This window comes from Ambystoma mexicanum, chromosome 2p (genome assembly GCF_040938575.1).
Source record: "Ambystoma mexicanum isolate Mex_15411 chromosome 2p, UKY_AmexF1_1, whole genome shotgun sequence".
NCBI lineage: Eukaryota > Metazoa > Chordata > Amphibia > Caudata > Ambystomatidae > Ambystoma > Ambystoma mexicanum.
Genome location: NC_090923.1, coordinates 406,237,469 through 406,264,923, shown reverse-complemented (window position 1 = coordinate 406,264,923; position 27,455 = coordinate 406,237,469). Strand labels below are relative to the sequence as shown.

General features: G+C 46.6%; 1 protein-coding gene across 2 annotated transcripts in view; it reads right to left on the bottom strand.

Annotated features, from left to right (window-relative positions):
* The window catches only part of CFAP20DC (CFAP20 domain containing), a 2,832,435-nt gene that overhangs the window by 2,604,323 nt on the left and 200,657 nt on the right, over positions 1-27,455 (bottom strand). For both annotated transcript variants that reach the window (XM_069643752.1, XM_069643753.1), the window contains exon 3: positions 5,936-6,025. In XM_069643752.1, the coding sequence (XP_069499853.1) occupies positions 5,936-6,025 (90 nt within the window). The remainder of the gene's footprint in view (positions 1-5,935; positions 6,026-27,455) is intronic.

The window sequence follows — 27,455 nt, the reverse complement described above, 5'->3', positions numbered from 1 at the left end:
TTGCATTGTAGGATATTCAGATTGCACTGATAGGCCTCTCTCCCACTATACAGGTCTCTCAAATCTAGCAGGGCATCTGTTCCCAACTTGCATTGTATGATTTTCAGATTGCATTGGTAGGCCTCTCTCCCACTACACAGGTCTTTCAAATTTAGCAGTTTTTTTTTTCCCCAAAATGCATTGTATGATATTCAGATTGCATTGATAGGTCTCTCTCCCACTATACAGGTCTCTCAAATTTAGCAGGGGTTCTGTTCCCAAATTACATTGTATGATATTCAGATTGCATTGATAGGCCTCTCTCCCACTATACAGGTCTCTCAAATTTAGCAGGGGTTCTGTTCGCGAATTGCACTGTATGATATTCGGATTGCAGTGATAGGCCTCTCTCCCATACAGGTCTCTCAAATTAGGCAGGGCTTCTGCTCCCAAAATATGCCTTGTAAGGATTACAATACTCCTTAGAGTCCATCCTACCACACGGGACTCTAGAACATAGTTAGACTTGGTCTCAAGCACAAACTTAGCCTTAACCACCTTAACATAACCATAGTGATGACCAGACTATGATAGTATAGTTTCAACCGCCCTCACCTTTTCCGAGAGACCTACATAGACAGCCACTGAACTTTGTCCTACACCCCTGACAACTGTACGACCAGCACCCCAACCCCCACCGGACAGCGCTCCGAGGATACACAAACCAACCCACCTGAAGAACAGACAGCACAAAAAAGCACCCAAGCCTACCAACACAAAAAGAAACACCAGTACTGCCATCACAAGACACTGCAGCCAACCACTCAACCGGCACCTCTGCAGTGAACACCAAAATGCCCCGGAGCAGGAAGGGATGCAGAGAAAGGGCATAAGACAAGGCCGCACTGGACACAGACGCCCAAATCCAACCTACCACCAATGCAACAAGCGCAAATAGAGGAAACAACGCCAAAAACCAAAACGACAAGAACAAACTTCCAAAGGGAAAAATCCTTATATCCCACACCATACCTCACAGCAAACCCTGAACCAGGATACGCCAACGACACAGACATCAAGACACACAAAGAACAGCCCGTGACAACCAGGAAAAAGATGGGAGTACCCAATAAGAGTGTGGATAGACTCCGACCCCATCACCCCATACATCAAAAGAACAGAAGGACACCCTCAACACCCACACCACACCGAAAAAATGACAACGAAGATCTACAACAACCCAAACATTAACCTAACTGAACAATTCAATGAAGAAGCCTTTACGGACCTTCACCTAACCGGCATAAATAGAGAAGCACCGCTATTGAACAGCCAAGCTTTCAATCTAGCAGACCGCTTCAATGAAGATGCAGCCTTCGCTGATCCTCATCCGCCTGCCTACAATGAAGATTCAGCCTTCCCTGATCCTCATCCACCCCCAATCAACACCAATAACGATGCACTGCAACCAAACAAACAAACAAAAACAAGGAACAACTAACAAGCAAAACCACACCAAAAGGATCCACTGCAACCTCATCAATGCAAGGTCAATGTCCAAACATGCTACTGAAATATATGATCTGCTCTGCGATGGGGTATCAACATCCTGTTTGTAACAGAAACATGGCTAGACGACAACTACAAGATCACCCTCAACAACTGCCTGCCTGAATACTTCAAATGCATCCAAGCAAATAGTAAAACCAAAAGAGGGGGGGGCTGGCAATCATTCACAAGGAACACCTTGATATCAAATTGGAAGACCCACTAAACATCGATAAATGTGAATCCCTAATCATGCGTCTAGCAGTAAGCCCAAAAACAAACCTGACATTCATACTAATATATAGACCACCAACCTACGATGCAATCTTCATAGACGCCTTCACAGAAGCAATCACTGTCCTAGTCATCAAACACTATCACCTGATAGTCCTCAGAAGATTTCAACATCTGGTTCGAAGAAGAAACCACAACCATAAAATATCACTAACCAGCCAACTAGCAGCAATGAATCTACAACAACTAGTCAAAGGAGCAACCCACTCGGCAGGGCATACACTTGACGCAATCTTCGCAAACAAACTTCTCCTTACCACAGCACCCCCAATTCACATACCCTGGAGCGACCATCTCATCATCCCCTTCGTAATCAAAATGAGTACCCCAACAAACAGTCAAACGGACAAAAGACCGAACACCACAAAATGAAATTGGGGAACCATCAAAAACTCCAACCTAATTGAACTCCTGGAGCTAAGCAAACCACACCCAACATTCATGGAAGAAGATTACATGGAAAAAAAGTAACCCTGCTGCATTCCTGGATTATAACTAGTATAGACAACATCGCCAAAGAAAAACCCTTCACTCCTTCTCATAAACGTGCAATGGCAAAACGGTTCACCCCACTACTGAGCACCATGAAAAGGAAAAACCGAAAATTAGAACTTGATTGGAGAAAACAAAAAAACGCTGCGAACAAACTGAAATTCCTAAAGCACAACTGCGCATACAAAAAGGAAATACAAAAAGCAAAAAAGGAATCACTAATCATAAACAAAATCAAAAAATCCTCCAGGATGTAACAACACACCAACTCCGTCCACAAAACTATGCAATGACCTTGCAGACCACTTCAAAACAAAATCACCAGCATCCAACAAACCATACAAAGCAGACCACCTGATCCGACCACGATCCCCCACCTACACCCAGGAGGAACACCCAAACAAACTGCGAAGCTTTCCAGAAATATCAATGCAGACATTCGTCAAACTGGTGAATGAAAGCAATAACTCAGGGTCTCCCGAAGACCCCTATCCACCAGACATATACAAATCGATTCTTAAACAAGGAACGCCCATGGAATATCACAGGAACATCCTCAACCTTTCCATCGCAACTGGGAAAGTGCCACAAGCCTTCAAAACTGCATACATCAGGCCACTACTCAAAGATACAGCGGGAAAAACGTAGAGGACCTCTCTAAATACAGACCCATCCCCAACATCCCGTACACAGCCATACTGCGCGAAACGTACATATACAAAATGACCCAAGACTTCATAGAAGAGTACGGCCTACTAGACCAAGCACAAGTTGGCTTCAGACCACTGAGAGGAACGGAATCAGCTCTACTCTCAATATGGGACGATCTAAAAATGAACGCAGACTTGGACAACAGCACTGCCTTGATACTCCTAGACCTATCAGCAGCATTCGAAACAGTTAACCACAACACCCTCATAACAAGATTAGAAGGACTTGGAATAACAGACACCGCCCTACTATGGATCAAATCTTTCCTAACAAACAGAACGGAAACCGTATGGATGAAACCCTTCAAATCCAGCCCGAGAGATTCCACCTGTGGAGTAACACAAGGATCATCCTTTTCCCCACTACTAATCAACATCTTCCTGTATCTACTTATCAAAATCATCAAAAGCAGCGGCCTCACCTGCTACAACTACGCCGATGATACACAAATAATCTTCAAAATACAAGACAACCCGGAAATAAACTCAATGCTAGAAAACTGCCTCAGTGATGTATTCTTCTAGATGAACTCCAACTGCCTCAGAATCAACCCAGGCAAAACAGAAATAATGATTGTCACAAAAAATGGAGGAGAAAACCATTTCATCCCTTGGCCAAGGGAACTCGGGACAAACCAAGTACCCTCGCGATTGTAAAAAACCTGGGGGTCCTGATGGACAATCATCTCACGCTAGAGCCACAAGTAAACGCCATTCTCAAGAAAAGCTTCTTCCTCCTGCAAGCGGCAAAAAGGATCCTACCATTCCTATCGTCCGCTAACAAAGCAACCACCTTCATCACCCTAGTCATGTCCCAAGTAGACTGCGCCAACAGCCTATACTTAGGCCTGCCTGAATGACTTTTTAAAAAACTACAATGCATTCAAAACGCGGCAGCCAGACTGCTTCTGAAACTACCCCGAAGAGAACACACCACACCAGTGCTGAAAACACTACATTGGCTACCAATAAAACAACAAATACAATTCAAAACAATGTGCATCACACACAGAGCAGTACCCAACGAAGGCGCTGAGTTTCTGAGAGACAAACTGCGTCTACATCAACCAACAAGAACGCTCAGATCAAGCATTACATCCGCCTGGAACCGAAACCCTACAACAAATGAAAATTTGGAGGATCCGCCTTTTCTCACCAAGTCCCGAAAACCTGGAACGACCTTCCAAGGCACATACATAGCACAAGAAACCACCTACTTTTCAGGAAACTATACTCAAAACCTGGCACTTCACGTCATAACTAGAAAGATCGACCACAGGGGCGCACACACAACTAAAACATCGATGAACGAGAGACCCTGATCCACACCAAGCAATCAATGGGAAAAAACCCTAAGGAAAATATCCCATGACATATTAAACAACTTAACTGGGAGACAGCCGCAAAGACGGTATATATAGCAAGACAAAGACAGAAACACCAGGATGAATCATCAAGAGGACCATGACTTTAAACTATAGCCATTCCCAACAGACCTAAGGACAACAGAGAGAGGGAAAGGAGTCACTGCACCACGAGCCCAAATCCAGTGGGTGAGAAACTGAACGTTTCATCATTACACACTGTCCACCACTACACAGCGGGAAGCACAACGCCCCATCACACAAAAACTACAACTAAACAATAGCCCCAAGGATGTTCACTCCACTGAAACCAAAGAACCAATGGAAAGACAGTCATGACAGGAGGAAACGAACGATTGAATACACAGGCTCACCAAGACGGATGCACTATGATGCCACATCAACACCACTCTGACCCTGAACCATTCAAAGCCTCAACCGACCAGTGTCACACTAGATAACAAGAGAATAGATATTACCAACCCAGTCCCACACCGAAGAAAAGGTTCAGACGCACCTATCAATCCAAACAATACTCACTATGATACAGCTGGATCAGTGCAGCACCACCAAAGCGAGTCGGCCCACGAGGAACCAGCAACAAAACAACCCACAGGGATACAACTTTAACGGAACCAGAAGTACTGGAATCAGGATACAGACCCCACTAACCCAACCCTCAATCTTCTACAAAGTTAACCCACACAAAGCCACACAACCATCTCTCTCCCAGCAATCCGCACGCACTTTATCACACTGCATCAACAACACAAACATCACCTACAGCACTCGAGGTCTCGCCCAATCCGATACTAGCACCAAAGCCCACCACTTGGTGTATACCGAGCTGAAGCTGCCAACAGCACACCACTTCTCCCACTCTCCTTCTCCCCTCCTCACCTCCTCCCGACTAACCCTACCCGTCCTTCCTGTTTACAGATCCGCCAGAGCACCTGGGGACCAATTCCATTGGTGATTGTGCACTATATAAGTACCTTTAACATAACATAGCATATAACGGACACCTCTTCTTTAGCAGGTCAGTTTTGCATTTTGGAAGCTAGCGTGGTGTCTGTTAAGTCTCATTTCGCTTCCATTTGCATTCTGTCATTGACTTCCTTGCAACAAATCAAGTCTAGAATTCTATTCTTCACTCCATAATCAAGCAGGCCATGAATTTAATGTTATGCTGTGTTGATTTATACAGCGCACCGAAAATGTGCCTGAGTGCCATATAGAATATACTTTGAATTGTGTCTGCGAGCAGTTGATGAAAATAAGAATACGCATAGACAGAGCGGGCGAGAGGGCATAGACACTTGGGGCGAGTGCCAGAGCAATATAACACTATAAAGCGACCAGCGAGAGAATTATAAGAACGTTTCAAAATGCGAATCTTAATTTATCTCAGTAACACAATCAGCCTTTAGGTATATTTGTATTGCAATAATGAAAAGGAATGACTACATTGCATTGAATGTATGCATCTTCCCCACAGTTTGGTGACGTGTACTGGCACGTGAATGGTCTTTTAAATGGAGCACTTACTTTCCAGATTGCCGAGGGGCTGCCAAGGAGCTTCCATTTTGCCGTAGGATCCTTGCCTTGAGCACTGAATATTTCCACAAATGCGCCCCCCTAGAATGAGAGATATGGAAAGGTAAAATTCGCAATGCAAGAAAACAGTCGTGCCTCACTAAAAATAACCATCTCTGTCAATACATGTTTATAACAAAAAGAACTGCGTTGGCTGTTTTACGTCAGATGTGGCAGAATTGTAATAAGATTCTCTAAGTAATGATATTATGTGCCCACTCATATGAAATTACCATGCACGGCGCAGTGCATTCATTGCTCGCCTTTGAAGAAGTGTTTTTTTTTTACTTACAGTAGAAAGGGAAATTAGACTTCTAGAAGCAGAATATGGGATTTCAACACACCATGCAGTCAAACAGGCAAAGCCCTGCTGTGTATGTGACAAATGATTATTTTATTTTTCAAGCTATGGAAAGTGATTGGATGGGAGGTCTTAATGGAGTGGAAATGGACGATGGGCCATCAGCCCCCACACTCTTCGTTGGACTGAACTGCTTTTTCGACCACGCTCGATGCAGTTCCTGGCCTGGACTTTAAAAGCATGCAGCTGGCACAAAGTATGTAAAGGAAAATGTAAAATGCATATTTAGTCAAAGGGAGGGATTCGGGAAAACACTGTTACTTAGTTTTGAAAATTGCAGTGCAATCCAATGCAGGTTTTGACGCCTGAAAGGGGCACCAGTCAGTACTGTTACTCTGCGAAATTCACTTCCCCATGCATGCCGTTCTCTCCTTACAGTGCACTCTTCCTTGCATTCGGCTAATTCTCTAGCACAACCCACTCACCTTCACCTCTATCTCCCAAACACATCCATATCGATTATCCTCCCCGTCTCGCCCCTGCGAATCTCAACTCGCTTTCCAGCCTCGCCGCGAGGGTGACAGACAGCATGTGCCCAAAGGCTGACTATCTCTTCGAGCAGAACTCTCACCCTTGCAAACACGGTCTCTTCTGCAGCATCTGGCTGCTCTCTTCCTCCCTGCAGCTATTTCTCCTCTGCACGCATTCTTTTCCATCTTGCACCAGGGGATTACCTCTTTTTCCTCTGCAATTTCTCCCCTTCTTGCATTCCTCTGACTTCTGAATTTTTTCACTGCATCCCTCCTGTTATCCTTTACTCCTCTGCAAACTTTCGTTCTCTTGCAACTACTTCTCGCCTACATTCCCCATGACCACACCTTTCTCCTCCACTGTGCTTTCTCTCTTGCCTGCACCCCTCTCATGGGATAGGTGGAGGGAGGCCTGGAACCCTCAGATACAGAAACTAAACAGTGAGATCTTCACAAGTACTTGAGCAGCAGGCAATGGCCTCAGTTACACCACCCACCCCCCAGGTACCAAAGCCCCATCTTCCTCACGGTCTCCTCACTAGCCAACTTCTCCATCACTTCGACCGACTTTTACCCATACTGCACTCTACCGAGCTAACCTGTGAACCAATTGATCCCCTTGAACCATAAACTATCAAGGAACTGACAACAGTTCCCTCCACCCACCTCTCCGCCCTCTTTGACCTTTGTCTCTTCTCCGGATTCTTGTCAGCCTGCTACAAAACAGACACAATCCTACTACTACTAAAAAATTACACACTGACGACGCTAGCAATACCTCATTCTACAAGCCTGTCTTTCTCATAACCAACCAATGCAATGAGCGCCTTGAGGCTTACGGGCGAATGTGGCTATACAAGAAACATGATTGATAGATAGAAAATCCTCGAGAGAGGTTGTCCTCAACTACCTCTAAATACACTAACTCGGCAACCTTTTCCTAACCTCGATTCAGGATCAAATATTCCATTGAGACTACTATCAGCGATGTCTCCATCTTATGATCCACTGCCCATCACCCTCAACTCTCCTCCACACAGTCTAATAAACCTCTCTGCCGCATTTGACAGTGTGGACCAGTTTTCCTCCTCCTTCCTACTCTTTCCTCTCCTGGATTCAAAGATAGCACTTAATTGGGTGCCCTATCTCTCCGACCGCTCCTCTCATCGCATGGTACTCAAACACCTACTCCCACCTGCAACCATCCCAGTGGCTGTTCCCCCGCCCCTGAGGTTTAAGACTATACCCACTCATATTCACTTTGACAAATTCCCCAGGACTAAATAAGGTGCTCCTCTTTGCTGATACCCAGATGTATCTTCATCTTCTCCTCCTTAACCCCTGCAATCTATACATGTGTAACAAACTGCCCAACCACTATCCATCAATGGATCCCACCTATCAATACCTACTGACATTACTCTGGTTGGCACTCTGTGCAAAACTGCTCACATACCATCTTCATCCACGTCTTTAAATCCATCCGTGGTCTTGCTCCCACCCCTCCATTATCCCCCATTGCATCTCCCAGTCTTCTGCGCGAAATCTCTGCTCCATGCCCATCTGCAAACTATATGTCGCCCACACACGCCACACCTCCACTCTCTTTCACTGTTTTTCTCTTCTTGCCTACGCCATCGGAACACTTGCCGCTAGCCATCAAAGCCATTTCATCAGTAGCACTGTTTAAAACAAGACTCCTACTCCACCTGCTAATGATCTAAGGAGGCTTCTCACCCCCACCACCTTCCTATACCAGCTGACTGCTTTACCCATCTCTCTTGCTTTTGTCTCCTATCAATATATTTAATTATGTAAATATTGTCCATAAGCTCTTAAAGTCAGAATATTTATGTTGTGTCCTCCTGTCACTAGTCTATGTTCTTTTATCACTCCCTTCATCACCTGATCTACCTTATCCAGTTCATCATGTATTATGATGTAATCCTTCCTATGGACATGCCTCTGCACTATGTTAATGTGACTCTGTATCTTACTTAAGGTCAAAATGAATACTAGTTCTTCAATAAATACAACAATGCCTTCATAAAAAAAGCATTCTGCACCTACAGCAGCCAGTGACGCTAAGACTGATATAACATGCACTGAAAAAGTCGCCCGTGACGGCTTTTGTGTAGGCATGGGAAACTCAGGCAATCAGTAAATCAACATATCACTGGTAAGTAAAATTGACCTAAAAAATATATACACCAGTTTGGCAACACGTTACTTATTGCTATATATTACAATGCCTTTATGTTGTTTCATTAGCACATAGTTTAAAGTGGTAAACATGGCCGACTTAAATGTGTTTATTTTTCTTTTTAAGGTGAAACCTGTATACACAAACTTTCCACCAAATTGTAATGCTAAAAATGCGAACAACTTTTGACTCCCTAGAAGGATTTCGGTAAATTTAAAAAAGAAAAAAAAAGGTTTGTCCCAGGGCCATACAGGCTGACAATTTTGGGGAAATGTGTTGAAAGTTGGAAATGTCATTAAGAAAAGAAAAAATGCTGTTTTCGGCATATTTACATTACTTTCCCGGTAGAGAAAAAATCGCCTTGATCAAATACATATAGCACCAAATAAGAAACAACCTTGACACAACGCTTCATAGATCTGCTTCTTGCTGGTTTGAGGACAATCCAACCAGTTGAATTTCAAATCTTTCATGGATATTGGGGTGCCCTTGCTCCCAACAATGTTATCTCTCTCCCATGGTGCTTTTTGCCAGACAGCTTTTCATTCCTGAGAAGTCGCTCAGCCCAGCTTTTTTTTTTTATCGATGCAATTGATTGCGTCAGTAATATCGAGGGAAGCCGAAAGTCAAGTGCTCAGAATGATATTTGGAAGATGAAAGGGGGTGTATTCATAACAGGCTACAGGTAGGGAGAGAGAAAGAGGACCACATGAGCAGCAGGGGAGTTGGGGGCGGGTTGGGTAACCTGTCTGAGGAAGAAATATTTCGACTTATGGGGAAATCCCACATAAATCCTGCAAGATGCAGAAGAGAAAATGCACCACATGACCAGAAGAGTGTAATGGGTGAGGGTCTGTGATGTGAAACACATGGGAGGGGCTGCAGGGTAGCTAATCAAAGAAGAGGGAGACACATGATTATCAGGGAGGACGAGGAAGACATACCTTTTCAAGAATTTTCCCTTTACCATTTGAATCGGCAAATGTTACATTACGGCGGGAATGGGCATACTTTGTATTATCGCGTGAATGATTATTGGAAATGATATGCACGGCAATAGAAGACGACAAGAGTTAATGTTTAGTGTGAGAAATTATCACAGGAATTAAAAAGAGGGAGAAAAAGGAGGCATAATCGATAGTTTATGGACCTCTGTAACTTGTTGATAATATTATAAAACATATATTCAGTGAAATAATTGTGTTAAAACGAACGTTATGGTTAAGTTGCACCGATAGGGTTGGCGAACGACACCCAAGGTCCACTAATTGTTTGAAATTATAACCCTGATGGTCCGAGGTGTGGTTCAACGAGGCAGCAATTCGATTTTGAAATGATTTGAGTCCTTGGTAACCACTGGCTCGGGTCGATGCATGACGCAATGTTTCCAGTGGTTTGAGGCAAGGTCCAGTCATGAGCGGTTGGTTCGAGTCAAACAGGCGACAGGCTCAGCTTGAGATGATGCAGTGTCGAGTTGGTTCACAAAGCCATGCAACAGCGCTCAAAGCCAACGGAGTGCAAAAAGCAGCACTGGAAGTTGCAAGATTGTTCGACGTCTGTTGGACGTGGTTCGAAGATGGCTGGAAGCAGATTGACCGAGAAAACATAGGACTATTGCTGTTCTGGCTCTGACGATGCTGTGAGACACAATCTCGGGCCCCAGAGACCAGATAAGTCACTGTTCTCATTTTCCCAACATGGGGGAGGCTGCCAAACACACCTGCAGGGGTTCTTCACCCCCAATTCAACCGGCAAAGAGGTGGGTCTTGCTCCAGCAGCAGATTGTCACAAATGTGCCCTGGGAGCGGTTAGGGAGCAAAGCTTGCCTCTGCCTTGGACACTCCATTTTCATCTTAGAGGCAGAGGACTTTGAAAAGATCAACTCTCACCTGAAGGTTCCAACATCTTCCTGTGCCCTGATGGTCTAAAAGTAAATCAGAGTCAGAGTCCCACTTCTTTATAGGCAATGGTCCACAAGGTTATTGGACAAAAGCAAGCCTTCTTTAAGGGGTTTAATCCCTGTTCTTATAACAAGTGGCCTTTGCCCTCTTCATCATAACCAAAGTGTTTTGTGTTAAATGCAGCATAGAAGACTGGAAGGAAGAAGAGGAGGTGTAGAGAGAAACAAGATAGTGGAACCGTTCCTCAACTGTGCTGAGCTAACTCTGACCACACTATCCCCGCCCCGTTCTCAGACCAATATCAAATCCTGGGTGTGCCATTTGATTCCTGTTAACCAGGACATCTGCTGCTGAGTGGCTATCTTGCTAGAGAGTGGTGCTACCCAAATTCACAAAGGATCAAACGAGGCATAGTCTTTCAATCTCTTGTTCTGCTGGCTGAATACACACAACCCTTCCACAGCTGGCCTGCGCTCACAGTGCTGACATTTGTATGAATCAATCGATGTGGCCTTTAATATTTATGTAAACACCACACCACCATACCGCTATACCACACTTCAGATTACTCAGTCACCAGGTGCAAAGTTTATCAGAAACTAGCTGGGTACCCGGCGTTACCCGTGTCCTGATCGAGTGGTGCCTCATGTGCCCTGGAGAATTTTGCTCTCGTCCTCATGTCAGAAAGTCTTGCTTCAGTTTTCTCTGGCATCTAATTTGCCCTGAGGAAAGTTGCTCTTGTCCTCTAGTTGGCAAGTCGTACTGCTCTTTGTTGATGTGTTTCAGAAGCTCTTGATATTGATTTTCGCGTTGCATCAGATGAAGCTTTTCCAAGTGATGTTCGTTTTTTGTGTGGCATGTTTTAGTCACTTAACAGCTTCAGCACATTTGAAAAAATGTCCAAGAAAGATTGATTGTGCTCTATTCTTGTGAATGAACTTAAGTAAACTATAACCTTGCCATTTCCCATATTTGGATTTGCACGATACAAATAAATGTAACATCTCTTTTTTTTCAAATTTGTTTTTGCATATACAATTTTTGCATCCAATCATAGACTACGATCTTGTCTCAGACAAAAGAGGAATCCATGGAAAATTTAGTAGACATGGGTTCAACGGTCTGGATTTGTATAGCCGGACAAACACACACACACACATACATACATTGAGCTTTATATATAAAGATGTCCCTCTATTCAAGTTCCAAACTACCTGTGTCTATACTCTTGTCAATATCATCAAAGGCCTCAAACCTTCTGGATGCAAAGGGGACATCTGCCTCGCCTACATTGTAAAAGAATGTGCTGAACCTCTTCTCCCACTCATCGTGCCATTATCAACTCCTCCTTCGACACCTGCATGGTCCCACCTACACTCAAAGAATTGTGGATCTCCCCTTTGCTTAAAAAGCTCTCCTTCGACCCCTCAAACCCCACCACTACCGACCTATATTTACGGTCCCATTCCTCCTGAAAGTTATTGACAGAGTCACCTATTTACAAATTCAGGAATTCTTATAATCACATCATATTCTCGGCATGCAGCAATCAGGTTTTCGCCCAAAGCATCAAACTGAAACAGCCCTTCTCAGCCTCAAGAATCATCTAGACGATGCAAATGACCTACGCAACCTCTCCCTCCTCTGACTGCCTGACCTCTCTGCGGCCTTCGACTTTGTCGACCACAGACGCTTTCCCACCACCTCACTTCATCAGCTTACTTCTCAGCAGACGCTGCCAATTGGGTTGCATCATTCTTGGCCGACAGAATCTCTCGTTTCTTTGGCGGCGATGACACCGCCTGCCCCAAGCCGATCTCCTGTAGAATACTGCAAGGCTCCTGTGTCTCCCCCACACTGTACAATGGGCCTCATCACGGGTTGGGTGGTAACCCGGCCGTAAATGCGTTGGGATACCACTCAACGCTATTGGTGTTATCGCAACTCGGTCCAGTGCAATTTGTGCCAGATCCTGAGTTACGGTGGTGCTGTTAATCCCCATTTATTTTGAGTTCATAGGACTCTATGGGGCTTTTCGGTGCTATTAGTACCGGCGGTAATAGCACCAGCGAAATAGTGCCGTAAATGGGCAGAAACTTTCCACCCAAACTCGGTATTGGGCGCAGCAGTAATGCAGCGGTAATAGCATTACTGCTGCTTTTTTACTGCTCCACCCTACCCACGATGAGGCCCAATGTCTACACAAAACCACTATTTGACCACCTCGACTCATTAGGCATCTCATACACTACCTACGTCGACGACATGCATATTCACATCCCCCTCTCCGGCAACCATACACAGGATTCTCTGTGTGAACATGATTCACAAAGCCATCTAATCCTGGCCACACACAGCCTCTGTATCAAGGATGAAAAAACAGAGCTTCTCCTCATCGGCCACTCGGCCCGCCTAGCCAAATTAAACTAAGCATACAAAGCCTTCATCATCAACGGACAAAACATCCCGGATGCCACCTAAGTGAAAACTCAGAGTATACCTGTACTCCTTGCTAAACATGATTAGACATGTTAACCATATTGCCTCACGTCGGGCTTTTCTACAAAGCTTATCGACACTAGCAAACCCTTCCTTTCCGCCAAGAACCGTCTTGGAATTGCACGCAATCTTATCTGCTCAAAACATGACTATTGTAACTCATTTTTAAGCTACAAACAATACAGAACAATGCCCTGAAAGCGGCACTAGGCAAGCATGACCATATCGCAGAGCACAGACAATCTGCCCACTGGCTCCCGGTTAAGGAAAGAATCAACTTCAAGATCCTGTCCATAGCTCACCACTGTCTTTCTAACTACGCCCCTTCATTCCTTGCACACACAAAAACATACAAAAAATAAATCAAGGGAGGCCACCAGGGGGCACAGGGAAACTGTCAGCCTCTGCATAGACCTCCGCCCTGTGGTCCTGAAAAGTGGATTGAGCCCGCACTTGTACACCCGCCACCCCATCGGTGAGATCTGTGTAGCTGGATGTGGGAATCCATCTGGGACCGACTGCTCCAAGATTGGAGAAAATCTGTGGTGAGAAGGCAGAGAACGAAACCTCCGATGATTGCCTGTAAAAGTGAAAATGAGGGGGCATTACAGACGCATAAAAGATGCTTCAGTTCTCAGCCCCAGTTTGGCGAAGATAGATGCCTCCTCCACCCCTGTACCTGAAGAGAACGTGGTATAACATATACAGCCTCCCATTCCGAGGACCACGAAAGAAGCTGGAGCCGCCTTTACGCGCACCGGGTGTGAGAACCTGGCAGATCCCGGGGACATTTGAACCTGTCGCACCTCCGCCCCCCACTAGCTGAACCAAATGTGAGCTGCATGCAGCGGGGTCCTGGAGCAAGGAATATGATCCCCCCTTTTTTGAACGCACATTGACTCCAGCGGGGGGGGGGTTGTTGGGGTGTTGTCCTGACTTCTTGACACTACGCGCCCAGGTGGGTAGACGCTGGGGCTAGAACTACCAGCGTGTTGTGAATCACGGACGGCCATGTGGAACATTGCCAAGCCCTGTGCATTGGGAGCACCCTGAGGCACGGTACATTGAGTGTAGCACGTGCCCTGGTCATGTGGGGGGCACTTGTCTGTGCACATATCTGGGCCATAGAGATCTATCACCCCCCCATTGTCACTCTGGGGTCCACCCCCCCGAGGAGGGCATGCAGAGAGAGTAGGAGTGCTTACTAAGGGTGGTGTGAGTTGAAACATTAGTGGCCCCCCTAAATCAGCGATGGACAAGTACTGATTACTTGCGAAGCCCTTCTTACTAAGGGAACATCCCCCACATTAAACTAAGAGTGGTGCACTTACTGCCTGGCTGGACCACAAAACAGCCCGGCCAGTGAAAAGTCGGGACTCCAGCATATGGGCGTGTTCCCGCCTCTGTGACTGCAAGCAGAGAGGAAAAGAGTTTATGAGTGGGCCCAACTCTTTGCCGGCCAGGAGTTTAGGTGAAGGAACTCGAGACCGAGGCACAGAGACCCCAGGACGGACGACTCCATGCACAGAAGATAAGCGACCCACACGGTAGGGTGAATCGAAGGCTGTACACCCCTGCCTGAAGGGCCACTGGTAACCCCTAAAATCCTGACCTGAACAACGCAACCTGCCAAATGTCATTCATCCTGCCAGGTGCAAAGTAGTCTCCCGAAGAACCGGGCATGCGCTGGTATAGGATCTTATTTCCCCAAGCTGAACAGACACATCAAAGGGTTGGGCCCCCAGTACTGGGGTGTGTGCCCTCCTTCAGGACTTTGGGGAAGGGAATAACTCAAGCAACAGCATTCACATCCCTCAAATAGAGAAACTCTGCCTACCCCCTGACTTAGTACCCTCCTTATGGTGTGGGTCCACGACGTAGGGGCATGTGCCCGCCCGCCACAGGACCAGTAGAATGAACACTGAAAATAAGGAAAAAAATCCGAACCCCACCACACTGAGAAGGGTAGAACTGTTCAAAGAGGAGGAGCTGGGGGCGACGCACATACGATGCAACCCGGTTGCATGGAAATAAGGCAGAAGTTAGCCACATTTAGGTACACCTCCACCTTGCACCAAACTTGAGACCCGGCATAAGCACACCATGGCAACATCGGGGACAGACTCTGCCGCAACCAAGGTTGATGTGGCAGCCTTGTTGGAGGAAATCAAGAACATGAGAGCAGATATTGGTGGAAAGGTCGACAAAATCACCCAAAGGATCGATAAAATGGAGGAGAAACTCGAAGGTGTTGAGAACAATCAGACATCCCTGAACACTCTCGAGACATAGATGGATCGGAGAATAGCCGACAGAGATCCGGGAAGAAGAATTCCACCTGAAGATGGACGATTTGGAAAATCGTGAAAGGCGGAATAATCTAAGAATTTTTGGCATTCCGGATAGAGAAGGTGAAACTGAACAGGACATGAAAAGGACACTCCAGAACATCATGAAGATCTTATTGGAGGATGACTCCATTGATGAAACAAAAATCGAAAAGATACACAGAGCAGGGGGAGCTGCCTGTGGCCCAAGGACCGTCCTGGACCGGTTCCACAATTATAGCGATGGGGCCAGAATCTTGGAGAAAGCGAAACGCAGTGGCACAGTCACCCTTGATGCAGCCAGAGTGACGATCTTCCAAGACCTGTCGTCACTGACCTTGGCATTGAGACAGCTGTGAATGCCCCTCACAAAATGGTTAAAGGATTAAGGAGTCAGCTATAGATGGTGTTACCCATTCTCTCTTACATTCGAATTGGAAGGACGTAAGGAGAGGCTGAGAACGGAAAGAGACATCAAAAACTGCATGACCCAACTCCTGGAAAACCATGAAAATGAGCAGAATCAAGACGGACGGCAGGACAACGACAGACAATGGTGAATCCAAAGGCCAAGGCGGAGATGTATGCCGGGCTCCAGAAAATACAGAAGGATGAATGCCTCCTCCCAGGGATGGATGGCTAAAAGTCTCTGGAAGTCCAGAGTGGTTTTGGAGAGTCTAGACAGTGAGGAATGGAGACCAGGGGAGCCAGGTCTTATGAGGTAATGGCAGAGGGGGCGTGACCTCTGGGAGAATTGGGGGGAACTTCTGACCCTGTGTGACGTTTTAATTGTGAGCTCAGTGTTAATGAGGTTGTTACATGAAGGGACCGAGGGGTATCAGGATCCGACTGGTGATCCGGACTCGGCCTGGTGATGTTAACCTGGCAGCATTGGACACCTTTTCGGGAGAAGGGAGAGAGGGGGTCAGGGGTGGGGGGAAAAGGGTAGGAACAGGGTCTTCTTTGAGCAAACTACGAATGATGATGTGTGTGCTGAATCATGGGGTTGGCCGCCGGGCTTAACAAGAGCTCAACGGATACACTAAGGAAGAAATGGCAGAAGATCTAGGCCCCCAAATGGACAGCCTCCTCAGGGTGGGGACACTGAATGTTAAGGGGTTGAACTCGCCTATGAAAAGGTCTCTAGTGGCCAGAGAGTTTCGACGAGTGAGACTTGACATTTTGTTTCTGCAGGAAACCAAATATGCACGGGAAGAGGAATGCAGGATTCTGGTTCCGAGATTAGGAGTGGAACACTCTGGCTCAGGCCCCCTGCGGAAGGCTGGAGTGGGGATACTTGTCAGGAGAGGTCTGAATTTGAAGGTGATCAAGGTATGAACAGACGTGGAAGGTAGGGCTCTCATTGTGGTGGGCACCATAGAGAACGTTACTTTCACAGTGGCTACGGTGTACTCCCCTTATTTGGGTCAATCCTGTTTTTTGCAGAAAACACTCCTAAAAATAATGTTGGAAGCCTTCGGACATGTAATAATGGGGGGAGGGTTCAACCTCTGGGCAGATATGAAACTGGACAGACAAGTGGGCAACCCTGAAACAATAGACCCGTTAGAAGGGGGTCGAGTGGAGGTTACGGAAATGCTAGACCTATATGGGCTGAGTGATGTATGGTAATGTTTTCACCCGAATCAGAAAGGGTTCACCTTCTATTCGACACCCCATGGGACATTCACCAGGAAGGACTATACATCACGGGTGGCCTGCGGGAGGTGGCAAGGCGCTCCGAGATCTCCCCGATCACATGGACTGATCATGACATGGTCACAGTGGATTTAGATCGGGCAGGTCTCCCACACAGGGGATCAAAATGGAAATGGAATGAGTCTCTGTGGAGGGGTCCGGTCCTCTGAACGGAGAAGGAGGGGGAAATAAGGGAATACTTCAAAATGAACAATACAAGAGAAATTTCAAAGGTGATGGTGTGGGAGGCGGAAAGGGCAACATGGAGGGGAATCTTGATCAGGGAAGGTGCCAGGAAAAAGAGAGAGGGTGCTGATAGAAAATAGATTCTCTGAGGCTTAAATGGGAAAGGGATCTCGGATCTGAAATAGACCCCGACCTGTGGGGGAAAATCTGCAAAGGGGACTCACAAGCATCCATTGCGAACAAGTACAAATTACATGCTATTAAGCTCCTTCATAGGTGGCAATATGACCCACATAGATTATCCAAGATGTTTCAGTCAACTAGCCCCCTGTGCTGGCTCCACTGTGGTGAGAGGGCAGATTACTGGCATATGTGGTGGGCATGGCCCGTATTAAGGTAGTCTGTGATGATGTCTTGGGCTGGATCAGGGAACTGGATGGGATCCAATGTACTAATGAACCCTTCCTCATACTATTTGGATTGGAGGAATTATCAGAGGGGGAATACATAAGAATGGTGGGGGTGGCAGCACCACTCCTATTAGTGGCACAGGCTTGCCTTGTGATACAATGGAAGGGAGATAAGGTACCAGGTAAGAAAGAATGGATTAATGTTGCCACCAATATTTGTACAATGGAAAGGATAACCGCAGCTCTCCATAGGAAATCTGCCCCGTATGAAACTCTATGGGGAGAATTTCTGAATAAATACACAACCAACACTTAGGAGAATGTAGAGCATAAGGAACACGGACCCAAACTCTGGTTGCTTGTTGATCATGCCCAGAAAATGATACCATAAACTCTTGAGGATTCTCACCCAAATAGACCCACAAAAAATATAAAACTTTACCTCAAGGAAGCGGCCGAAACCACTGATGGACATCAAAGCTCAATCAGCCCACATACCATGGCCATGAGTCCAATGAACATTGATAAACGCGGATGAAGACTCTGTTCCAAAGGGTGAGGGGGGAGGAAGTGAGGGAAGAGATATAATGAAGGTGATGAGGTTCTGTTCAAGGAAAGGGGAGGGGAAAGTTGATGTTCATATTGTATTTTAAGTATTGCTTTCCTCATATGTGTAATGTTTTTGAAAACCTTAATAAAAATGTTTACATTTTTAAAAAATAAATAAATAAAAATCAGGAAACATACCCCAGCAAGACCTTTAAGAACAGCCTACAAGCATTGCCTCGTCACTCCGAGATTCCATCATAAAAGATCAGGGGGCTCCAGGTTGCCGGTCCATGCCTCCACTATCTAGAACGGCACCCCCCCCCCCCTCTGCACCATTAATCATCTTACAATGTCTTCAGGAAAAAGCTTAAACCCCACCTCTTTAACCACCCCCATGCATTCATTGCTCCTCCCTTTTGCAACTGTTTTCTGTATTTCTGTTCTTCTGTAACCAGTGCCTAGATGCCCACGGGCTTTGTGTGCTTGTATAAATTATTAAATAAAATAAATAAATGAAATAAATCATAATCATATGGAGTTTGGAAACAGAGGTGTAAACTTAAATACAACCTTTACATTGCAGTAACTTGGCTGTCAGAGCAGCTGTCCAACAGGAAACCTGGGACCTCTGAACCTTCTCCGTGACACGGATGCAGCTCTGGAAACTGAGGAAGCAGGGCACAGGTGTAGATCATGTTTTAGGCCAGGGGCTTATTGAAAAGGCGGTCTGATTAGCAGGCAACCCTTTCCAGAGGGAATTACCTGCATCATTGTATTAATTAATAAAATTAAAAAAGCGTAGGGGTTCTCCAACCTTGCCAGATGGCAATTCCTCACAGTTACTGTGTGATAACGTTAGCTCAAAGACATTCCAAGAGGTCGGAGTGGTTTGGGAGTGGAAGCATAGTTGTGGGTGTTAAGCCCATAGTGATTCCATGGCTATGGACGGTCGAGTGGTGGTGAGACAAATTCTCTTGTCTGACAGTTTGGTGGATAGTGGGTTCATCAAGGGGGTAAATTGCCACTGCAAGCATGTGATGATGGACCCAGGGTGTATCATGGGTAGTATCCCCTGACTACACCCACCATTGGCAGAAGTAGAAGGCATGGGCTCATCACAAAGCACCCATAGATGCCTCAGCCCCTTGAGGGTACTTGAAGAGCAACAGTCCTCTGTCTGGTTGTTTTCTGGGTAAATATAGAAAGAAAGAGACACATGGGTGAATATAGAAAGACACAATTTTGCAACTCCCCTCGTATTGCCGCCAATCAATGAATACACATCTCCAAATAGAGGAAACCCTGCCTTCAGTACGCCATGTATTAATGGAAGTATGCAAACCAAATTACAAAAGGAAAATACTTGTTATCTAGAGAGTCATGTATATGGACAAATCCAGCAATTATATGTAACAATAAGGTATGGAAGTGGCGTACTTGGCAACCTGCTAGCATATGGAAAGTCTAGCAAATTCTAAATGGGACTTCATTAGTGGATGCTGGTTTTCAATGCTTTAAGTACAAATTATGTGCTCCGGAAATAGAGATTTCACGAGCTACCGGGAATAATTACATCCACATTATCTCCTTCAAATACACCTCACATCTGCAAAAATTAGTTGACAAGCACACCCCATTAAAAAATAAGTCAGTTAGAAAAAATAGCAACCAGCGCAAATGGTATAACGATGAAATTAATATACTTAAACAAGCAAAACGCTCCAAAGAAAGAGCTTGGCTACAGAACCAATCACAAGAGAACGGATATGACTGGAAATGTAAGGACATGGAGTATAGAAAGGCAGTCAAAGGCAGTCAAAGAAGCCAAATTAAACTACTACAATAGAGAAATAAAGTCTGCTGCAAACTCAACAAGCAAACTCTTTGAAATTCTCAAGTCAATAGAAAAACCTAAGGCACTTTCACCACCCCACAATCCATCCAAAGAAGACTGAGACTACAAGAAGCCTTTGCTGCAAAAATGTTGAAAGCTAGAACCAATATAATACAGGCAAGGGAGTCCACCAACCCAGAATCCTGCACCACTGAAGAGCCCAGATCAGGAAATAGAGAAAGCTTCCAGTTCGTAGCCATAACAGAGGAGGATTTTTGTCAGGTGCTGTCCAAAATGAAACCAACTTCCTGTGGGGAGAAAATCCTGCCCACAAAGATCATTCTGGATAATAAAGAGCTTTTTGCACCCACCCTTACCAAAATAAACAACGCCTTGTTTTCCGAAGGGAAAATACCAAACACCATTAAAGAAGTAACAATAGCCCCTCTGGTCAAAAAGGCGGGTCTGGATCCGAAACACCCTAGCAACTTACGCCCGACAACAAACTCCAACTTTGTACTGAAGATCCTGGACAAAATTGCCACGAATCAGTTACAAAAACATGTGGAAATGCTGGAGATGTTACACACCCAGCAATCAGGTTTTAGAACAGCCCATAGTACGGAGTCAGCCATGCTTGACCTACAATCTCACATGCTAGAGCTGATTGACCAGGGCAAAGCAGGGATGCTCATGCTGCTGGACCTCAGCGCGGCATTCGATCTAGTGGCTCATCAACTACTACAAGCCGCACTAGATAAAATCGTAGGTTGCTCCCCAGCAGCACTGGCTTGGAAAGCGTCCTTTCTAAGTGACAGGAAGACACGTATCCATTGGGGAGACACATTTTCAGAAGTAGCACTCATCCTATTTGGAGTACCGCAGGGAGACAGCCTGTCTCCTCTGCTTTTTAACCTTTACATGCGTAGCCTCTGTGACCTATTGGAAAGCATTGGCGTGTTCTTTGCAAACTACGCCGATGATACACAGTTGGTTTTTGAAATGACGGGAGATTATGCTACAGATAGCGCTAAAATAGAGGAGGTTTACAAGATCATTGACATCTGGATGCAGAGGCACTGTATGTGTCTCAACAATAGCAAGACAGAACTCATGATTTTTTGATCTCGGCATGTAAGATCCAAGTTAGGAGACCAATACAGGGAATTCATGATAAAAGAAGCCATTATACCAGTGCTTCCTCAAGTCAAAACATTAGGGATGATGGTAGAAGCATCAATGGGGGCTGAAGATCAGGTAAATTATTTATCTAAAAATAATGCATACTACTTGCGCCTGTTGAGAGCCATCAGACCATACATCAGCAAAGCAAACGCTGCAAACATCGCAAGAGCGATCATTTTGTCCCGTCTGGACTACGGCAATGCGTTACTAGTGGGTGCCACCAAGAGGGAGCTGCAACAATGCTAGGTCATACGAAATAATGCCGTTTGTAGAATCAAGAAAGCCAAATATGGAGAACACATATCGGCCGCAAAGTACAAATTGGTTATGGACTTGCGCTATACTCAGAGAATCATTCATTGCCCATACTGGTCACCGTGGAAAATGAACACATTTAAAATCCTACATTCAGATCTTTGCTGGTCTTGTAAGAAAGAAGTGGGCTCAAATACACATTTGCTCTGGAAATGTGTTAAGTTTTATCAGATTCATTTCTTTGTCGAGATGATTATACAATTCAAGCTACCGACCACATTGTTTTGTATACTAGACCATTTACCATCAAACCTGAATCTCTCCCCTGGGATTAAAATCTGGATATGTAAACGCTGTTAGTAGCAAACAAACACATTTTAAAGGAAATGGAAAAGTAGTGAGAAACCTCAACATGAACATTGGATTCCAAGTATGATAACGTTATCAGCCAGAGAGAAAGTATCTTACTTGAAAAAACAAATGCTAGATGATTATCAATTAACCTGGGACTGTTAATGATGTATATGCCACACATGCCAACTTCCTCTTTGTTCCCTGGTTAATATAGTCCCTGTCTTGTCTCTCCACTTGATAGGATGGTTAATTGTTAGATAGATTATACATTAATAGAATGCATTTTGGAGAAAAAAAATTGGATTGTTGTATTATGCTATAACTGGGAGCTTATGGGTAGGTTATAGTTCTACTATTTTTTTTAAATGATCTTCCATTGCTGTATGTATTCTGTTTAATATATGACATTATGCTGTAAAATATATGGTGTATAACTGTTTTGAATGTACTTGATACGTTATCAATAACAAAAATGTTGTAGTAACGTTTTTGTTACTAGTTCCATTTTTATCCAATTAACATTAGAAGTTACTTGTGTTATTATTTTACCCACAATAAAAATATTGTCCTCTTTAGTTGCACGTGCCAATTACGGTAAATATCTTGGGAGGGTTCATTATGGCTTTGGATAGTGACCCTTTCTCTTCAAATTAGCCATTTACTTTGGGAGTTTTATTATCCTGTGATAATGGCCCTCCCTCTATCAATAAGGTTTGTTTCTGCTTGCAGTGCCCTTTGTTGTTAGGATGTTTAAGACTGCCACTGTCTTCCACCGGACACCACTTCAAAGTGAAATATAAATACGCTTTCAAAGTGACTGGTGATCGAGCAGGCATTTCGCCAACAAAGGCATTACGCCAACTAAAAAATAAATGTAAAAAAATAGCCATTTCCATCATCTAAAGCTCAAATATATATACAAGGACTTCATCACAACACTTGCATGCATGGCACACAAACATTCAAGCATGCACATGCATGGTCATAAGTACATAGCTGCCCACTACAACCTCCTGTGCAATCGGTTTACAATTCAAACACAAATAAAGAACATGGCATGCAACCCACTTTCTGTGCATGGTATTGCAGCTAAAAGAACGGTGCCCACCCACCTTGTGAAGACCGTTTCACCCGATTTGGTGAAACGACCGTTTCACTGCATTTTTTTGAGGGGAAGAGGGGGTTAACGGAATCTATATTAAGGGTAGTGAGACGTGAGCGAGTACTTGTGGGCGTGAGAGGAGGGTATGGGGTGCCTGCCCCATAAAATCTGGTCACAAAAGTACAATGAAACGGCCACCATGAAAGTGTAATACCAAGGATAGCAGCGTGCTCATATTGCAGTACTATTCCATGTGTGGTACTGCAAAGCACATGACATTTAGATATTGGATACATCATAAGATTCCTAAAAATTAAAACACCCAAAAACCCGGTCAGAAAAAAAGCAGAAGGGGGAGAGGGAGAGGGAGAGGGAGAGAGAGAGAACAAATCCTGTCAAGCTAATGTATTAAGGCAATGAGGATTCCATTGCACAATTAATTAAAACCATGAGTCCATAAGCAGTATTTCTCACCCAAACAGTAAGTCTTTCCTTCTGGAGATCTATGAGATATAGTGGGAAGCCCGGCATACCTTTTCATTAGTGTTACTTCCTGTGATAAGCTAAATGTTGAAATAGGTCTGGTGAGGGAATCAGTACCACTCATTGAGTGGTGCACACTTACAAGAAGGAACAAGTTACTTACCTGTAACTGTTCTCCAGCATGGGTCTGGCATGGATTCACATGCTCATGAATATTCCCCGTCGTCAGGCTGGGAATCCTCGGTAAAGAAAAAACCAGTATCAGTTTTGTTTCTGATCTTTCTTTTGTAGCAATAACCAATCCCTGGTCTCTGCGTCATACTGACCACAGCCAATGACTGCCCTCTACCTAAGCACCGCCTCTAGCAGCCATCTTCAGATTTGGAAGCACGTGAAGTGGCAGTATGACCAAGTGAAGAGCCGCAGAGGGGTAGGCGGGAGGGTTCGCATGTGAATCCATGCCAGACCCATGCTGGAGAACAACAGTTACAGGTAAGTAACTTGTTCCTTCTCCAGCATGGGGTCTGGCATGGATTCACATGCTCATTAATAAAGAATACATAGCAGTACACACATGCACAACCACGGGAGGTGGCAAAGGCTCAACATTAAGCATTACATCAAACCCAACATTAAGCACCTTACCTCCTCACCAGGCTCACCTCAGGCGAACAGGTTGCGCAGCACTGCTTGGCCGACCCTGGACTCCTCCCTGGAATCCCGATCGACGCAGTAGAATTTCGTGAAGGTGTGCGTCGACCTCCACGTAGCAGCCCTGCATATGTCCAGCAGGGGCACACCAGAAAGGAACGCTGTGGTGGCTGCGATCGCTCTGGTGGAATGGGCTCTCGGATGGCCAGGCAGCGGTCGGTTTGCCAACCGATGACAGTACATGATACAGCCGGAGAGCCATCTGGAAATGGAAGCCTTCGAGAGAGCCTTCCCCTGATTGACAGGTCCAAAATTCACAAAGAGTTGTGACGTCTTCCGAAAACACTTTGTGCGGTCCACGTAGAACTTCAGCGCTCTAGCCACATCCAGCGAGTGCAAAGTCCTCTCAGCCGGCGACGAAGGCGACGGGAAGAACCCAGGCAACACCAAGGGTTCGTTGAGATGGAAGTCCGACGGTACCTTGGGCATGAAGGAGGGGTGCGTCCTGAGCACTACCCTTGTGTCGTGAAAAGTCAAGTACGGGGCCTTGCAGGAAAGGGCCTGGATCTCTCCCACCCGTCGTGCGGAGGTGATGGCCACAAGAAACGCTGTTTTCCACGACAGAAACTTCAACGGGCCCGAGTGCAGAGGCTCGAACGGAGGTCCCATGAGCTTGGTCAGCACCACGTTGAGCTCCCACACCGGGGCCGGAGCCTTCACCGGCGGGAACGATCTGAACAGTCCCTTCATGAACTCTTTCACCAGACGATGAGACCACAAGGACGTCCGGCCCGTGGTTCTGGTGTATCGGGAGATCGCAGCAAGATGAATCTTGATGGACGCGTGTGCCAGTCCAGCTTTGGCCAGCGTCAGCAGGTACGGCAGTACCTGGGGAGCCGTAATCCGTAGAGGGTTAATCTTCTGTGCGTGGCACCAGACAGAGAACCTCTTCCATTTGTGTCCGTAGCATTTAAGAGTCGAGGACGCCCTGGCCTTTGCAAGAACCTCTCTGCAGTCGGCCGGTTTGTCGTATCCTCCAAACTCTAGTGCTGCAGGAGCCAGGCCTGCAAGTTCAGCGATTTCGGGTCGTGGTGGAGGATGGCGCCTCCTTCCCTGGAGAGTAGATCCGCGTCCACCGGCAGCTTGATTGGCGGGGACGCTGATAAGTCCAGAAGGTCCGGGAACCATATCTGCCTCGGCCACGCAGGTGCGACGAGGATCATCCTGCACCGTGACCTCTTGAGCTGGTTGACGAGCCGGATTAGCAGTGGCAAAGGAGGGAATGCGTAGAGGAACAGGCCCTCCCAGGGGAACGAGAAAGCATCGCCCATGCTCCTCGCCTGGGGAAACCTGCTGGCGAACCTCCGGCACTTGGAGTTCGTCGCCGTCGCGAACAGGTCGATCTGGGGTGTGCCCCACCGTCGGAAGAGGCGATCCACTAGATCCTGCCGTAGTTCCCACTCGTGGCACGAGCGCAGCTCCCTGCTGAGTGAGTCGGCGATGGTGTTTTTTATCCCTGCCAGATGAAACGGCACCAGAAACATCCTTTGGGCGACGGCCCAATGCCACAGGTCCTGCGCCTCCTTGGACAGTGCTGGGGACCTGGTTCCGCCCTGTTTCCTGATGTAAAACATGGTGGTGGTGTTGTCGGTGAAGATCCTCACCACCTTGCCCTTGAGGGACGGAAGGAAGGACCTGAGGGCCCAGAACACTGCACGGAGCTCCAGGACGTTGATATGGAGGGACTTCTCCGTCGGGAGCCAAAGGCCTCTCGCGTGCAGATTTTCGGTGTGCGCTCCCCACCCTTCCAGGGAGGCATCCGTGGTCACTGTCTCCTGGTGGTCTGGGGTCTGGAAGTGCCTGCCGTCAGATGCGTGTGGGTGCCCCACCACCGGACCGCTCGGCGGAAACTCTCGTCGAGTGTGATCCTCTCCTCGAAGCCGCCCGTCGTTTGGATCCAGCGCGCGTCCAGGAACTCCTGCAACGGGCGCATCCGGAGCCTGCACATGGGAATGAGGTAGATGCAAGAAGACATCATTCCGAGGAGGGACTTGATGGACCTCACGTTGGCCGCGTCGGAAACCAACATCCGCTGTACCTTGCCCAGGATGGACCTGGTCCTTTCCTCCGACGGGGAGGCCAGAAGGGACACTGTGTCGAGCTTCGCTCCCAGAAACAGTCCGTTTTGCGCGGGTACCAGGTGGGACTTGGCGTAGTTCACGGAGAATCCCAGGTCCGTGAGAAGTTGGACGGTCCTTGCCGTGTGCTCCACGGTGAGCTCCCTCGTCTTGGCTCGGATGAGCCAGTCGTCCAGGTAGGGGTAGACGTGTATCCCCTCGCGGCGCAGCTGTGCCGCCACCGGTGCAAGGCACTTGGTAAATACCCTGGGTGCCGACCGTAGTCCGAAGGGGAGGGCTTTGAACTGGTAGTGACGCCCTTGGACCACAAACCTGAGGAATTTTCGGTGCCCCTTTAGGATGGGAATATGGAAGTAGGCATCCTCCAAATCCAACGACGACAGGAAGTCTCCTTCCTCCAGCTGACCCAGGACGTGCTGGAGGGTGACCATCCGGAACTTCTGCGCCTTGATGAATTTGTTCAGACGTCGCAGGTCTAGGATGGGGCGCCATCCTCCCGTCTTCTTCTTCACGAGGAAGTATCTCGAGTAAACTCCGGAGCCCCGAAGCCTCTTTGGGACGAGTTCGATGACGCCCTTCCTGAGCATCGCCTTTACCTCCAGGAGAAGGGACGTGAAGCTCTTTCCTGGCCACGGGGGGACGCGCGGGCACCTTCTTTGAAACTCGAGCGCGTGGCCCCGGGCTAAGGCGTCCAGCACCCAACGGTCGGTGGAGATGGACTCCCACACGCTGACGAAGCTCGCCAGCCGGCCTCCCACCGGGGTGCTTCGGTGGGGGCCCGACCCCACGGCCGGTTCAATCCTGTTTCGATGAGGCTTTGCCGCCTTGACCTCCTTGGCGACGACGGCGGGGTCCGCCGGACTTGC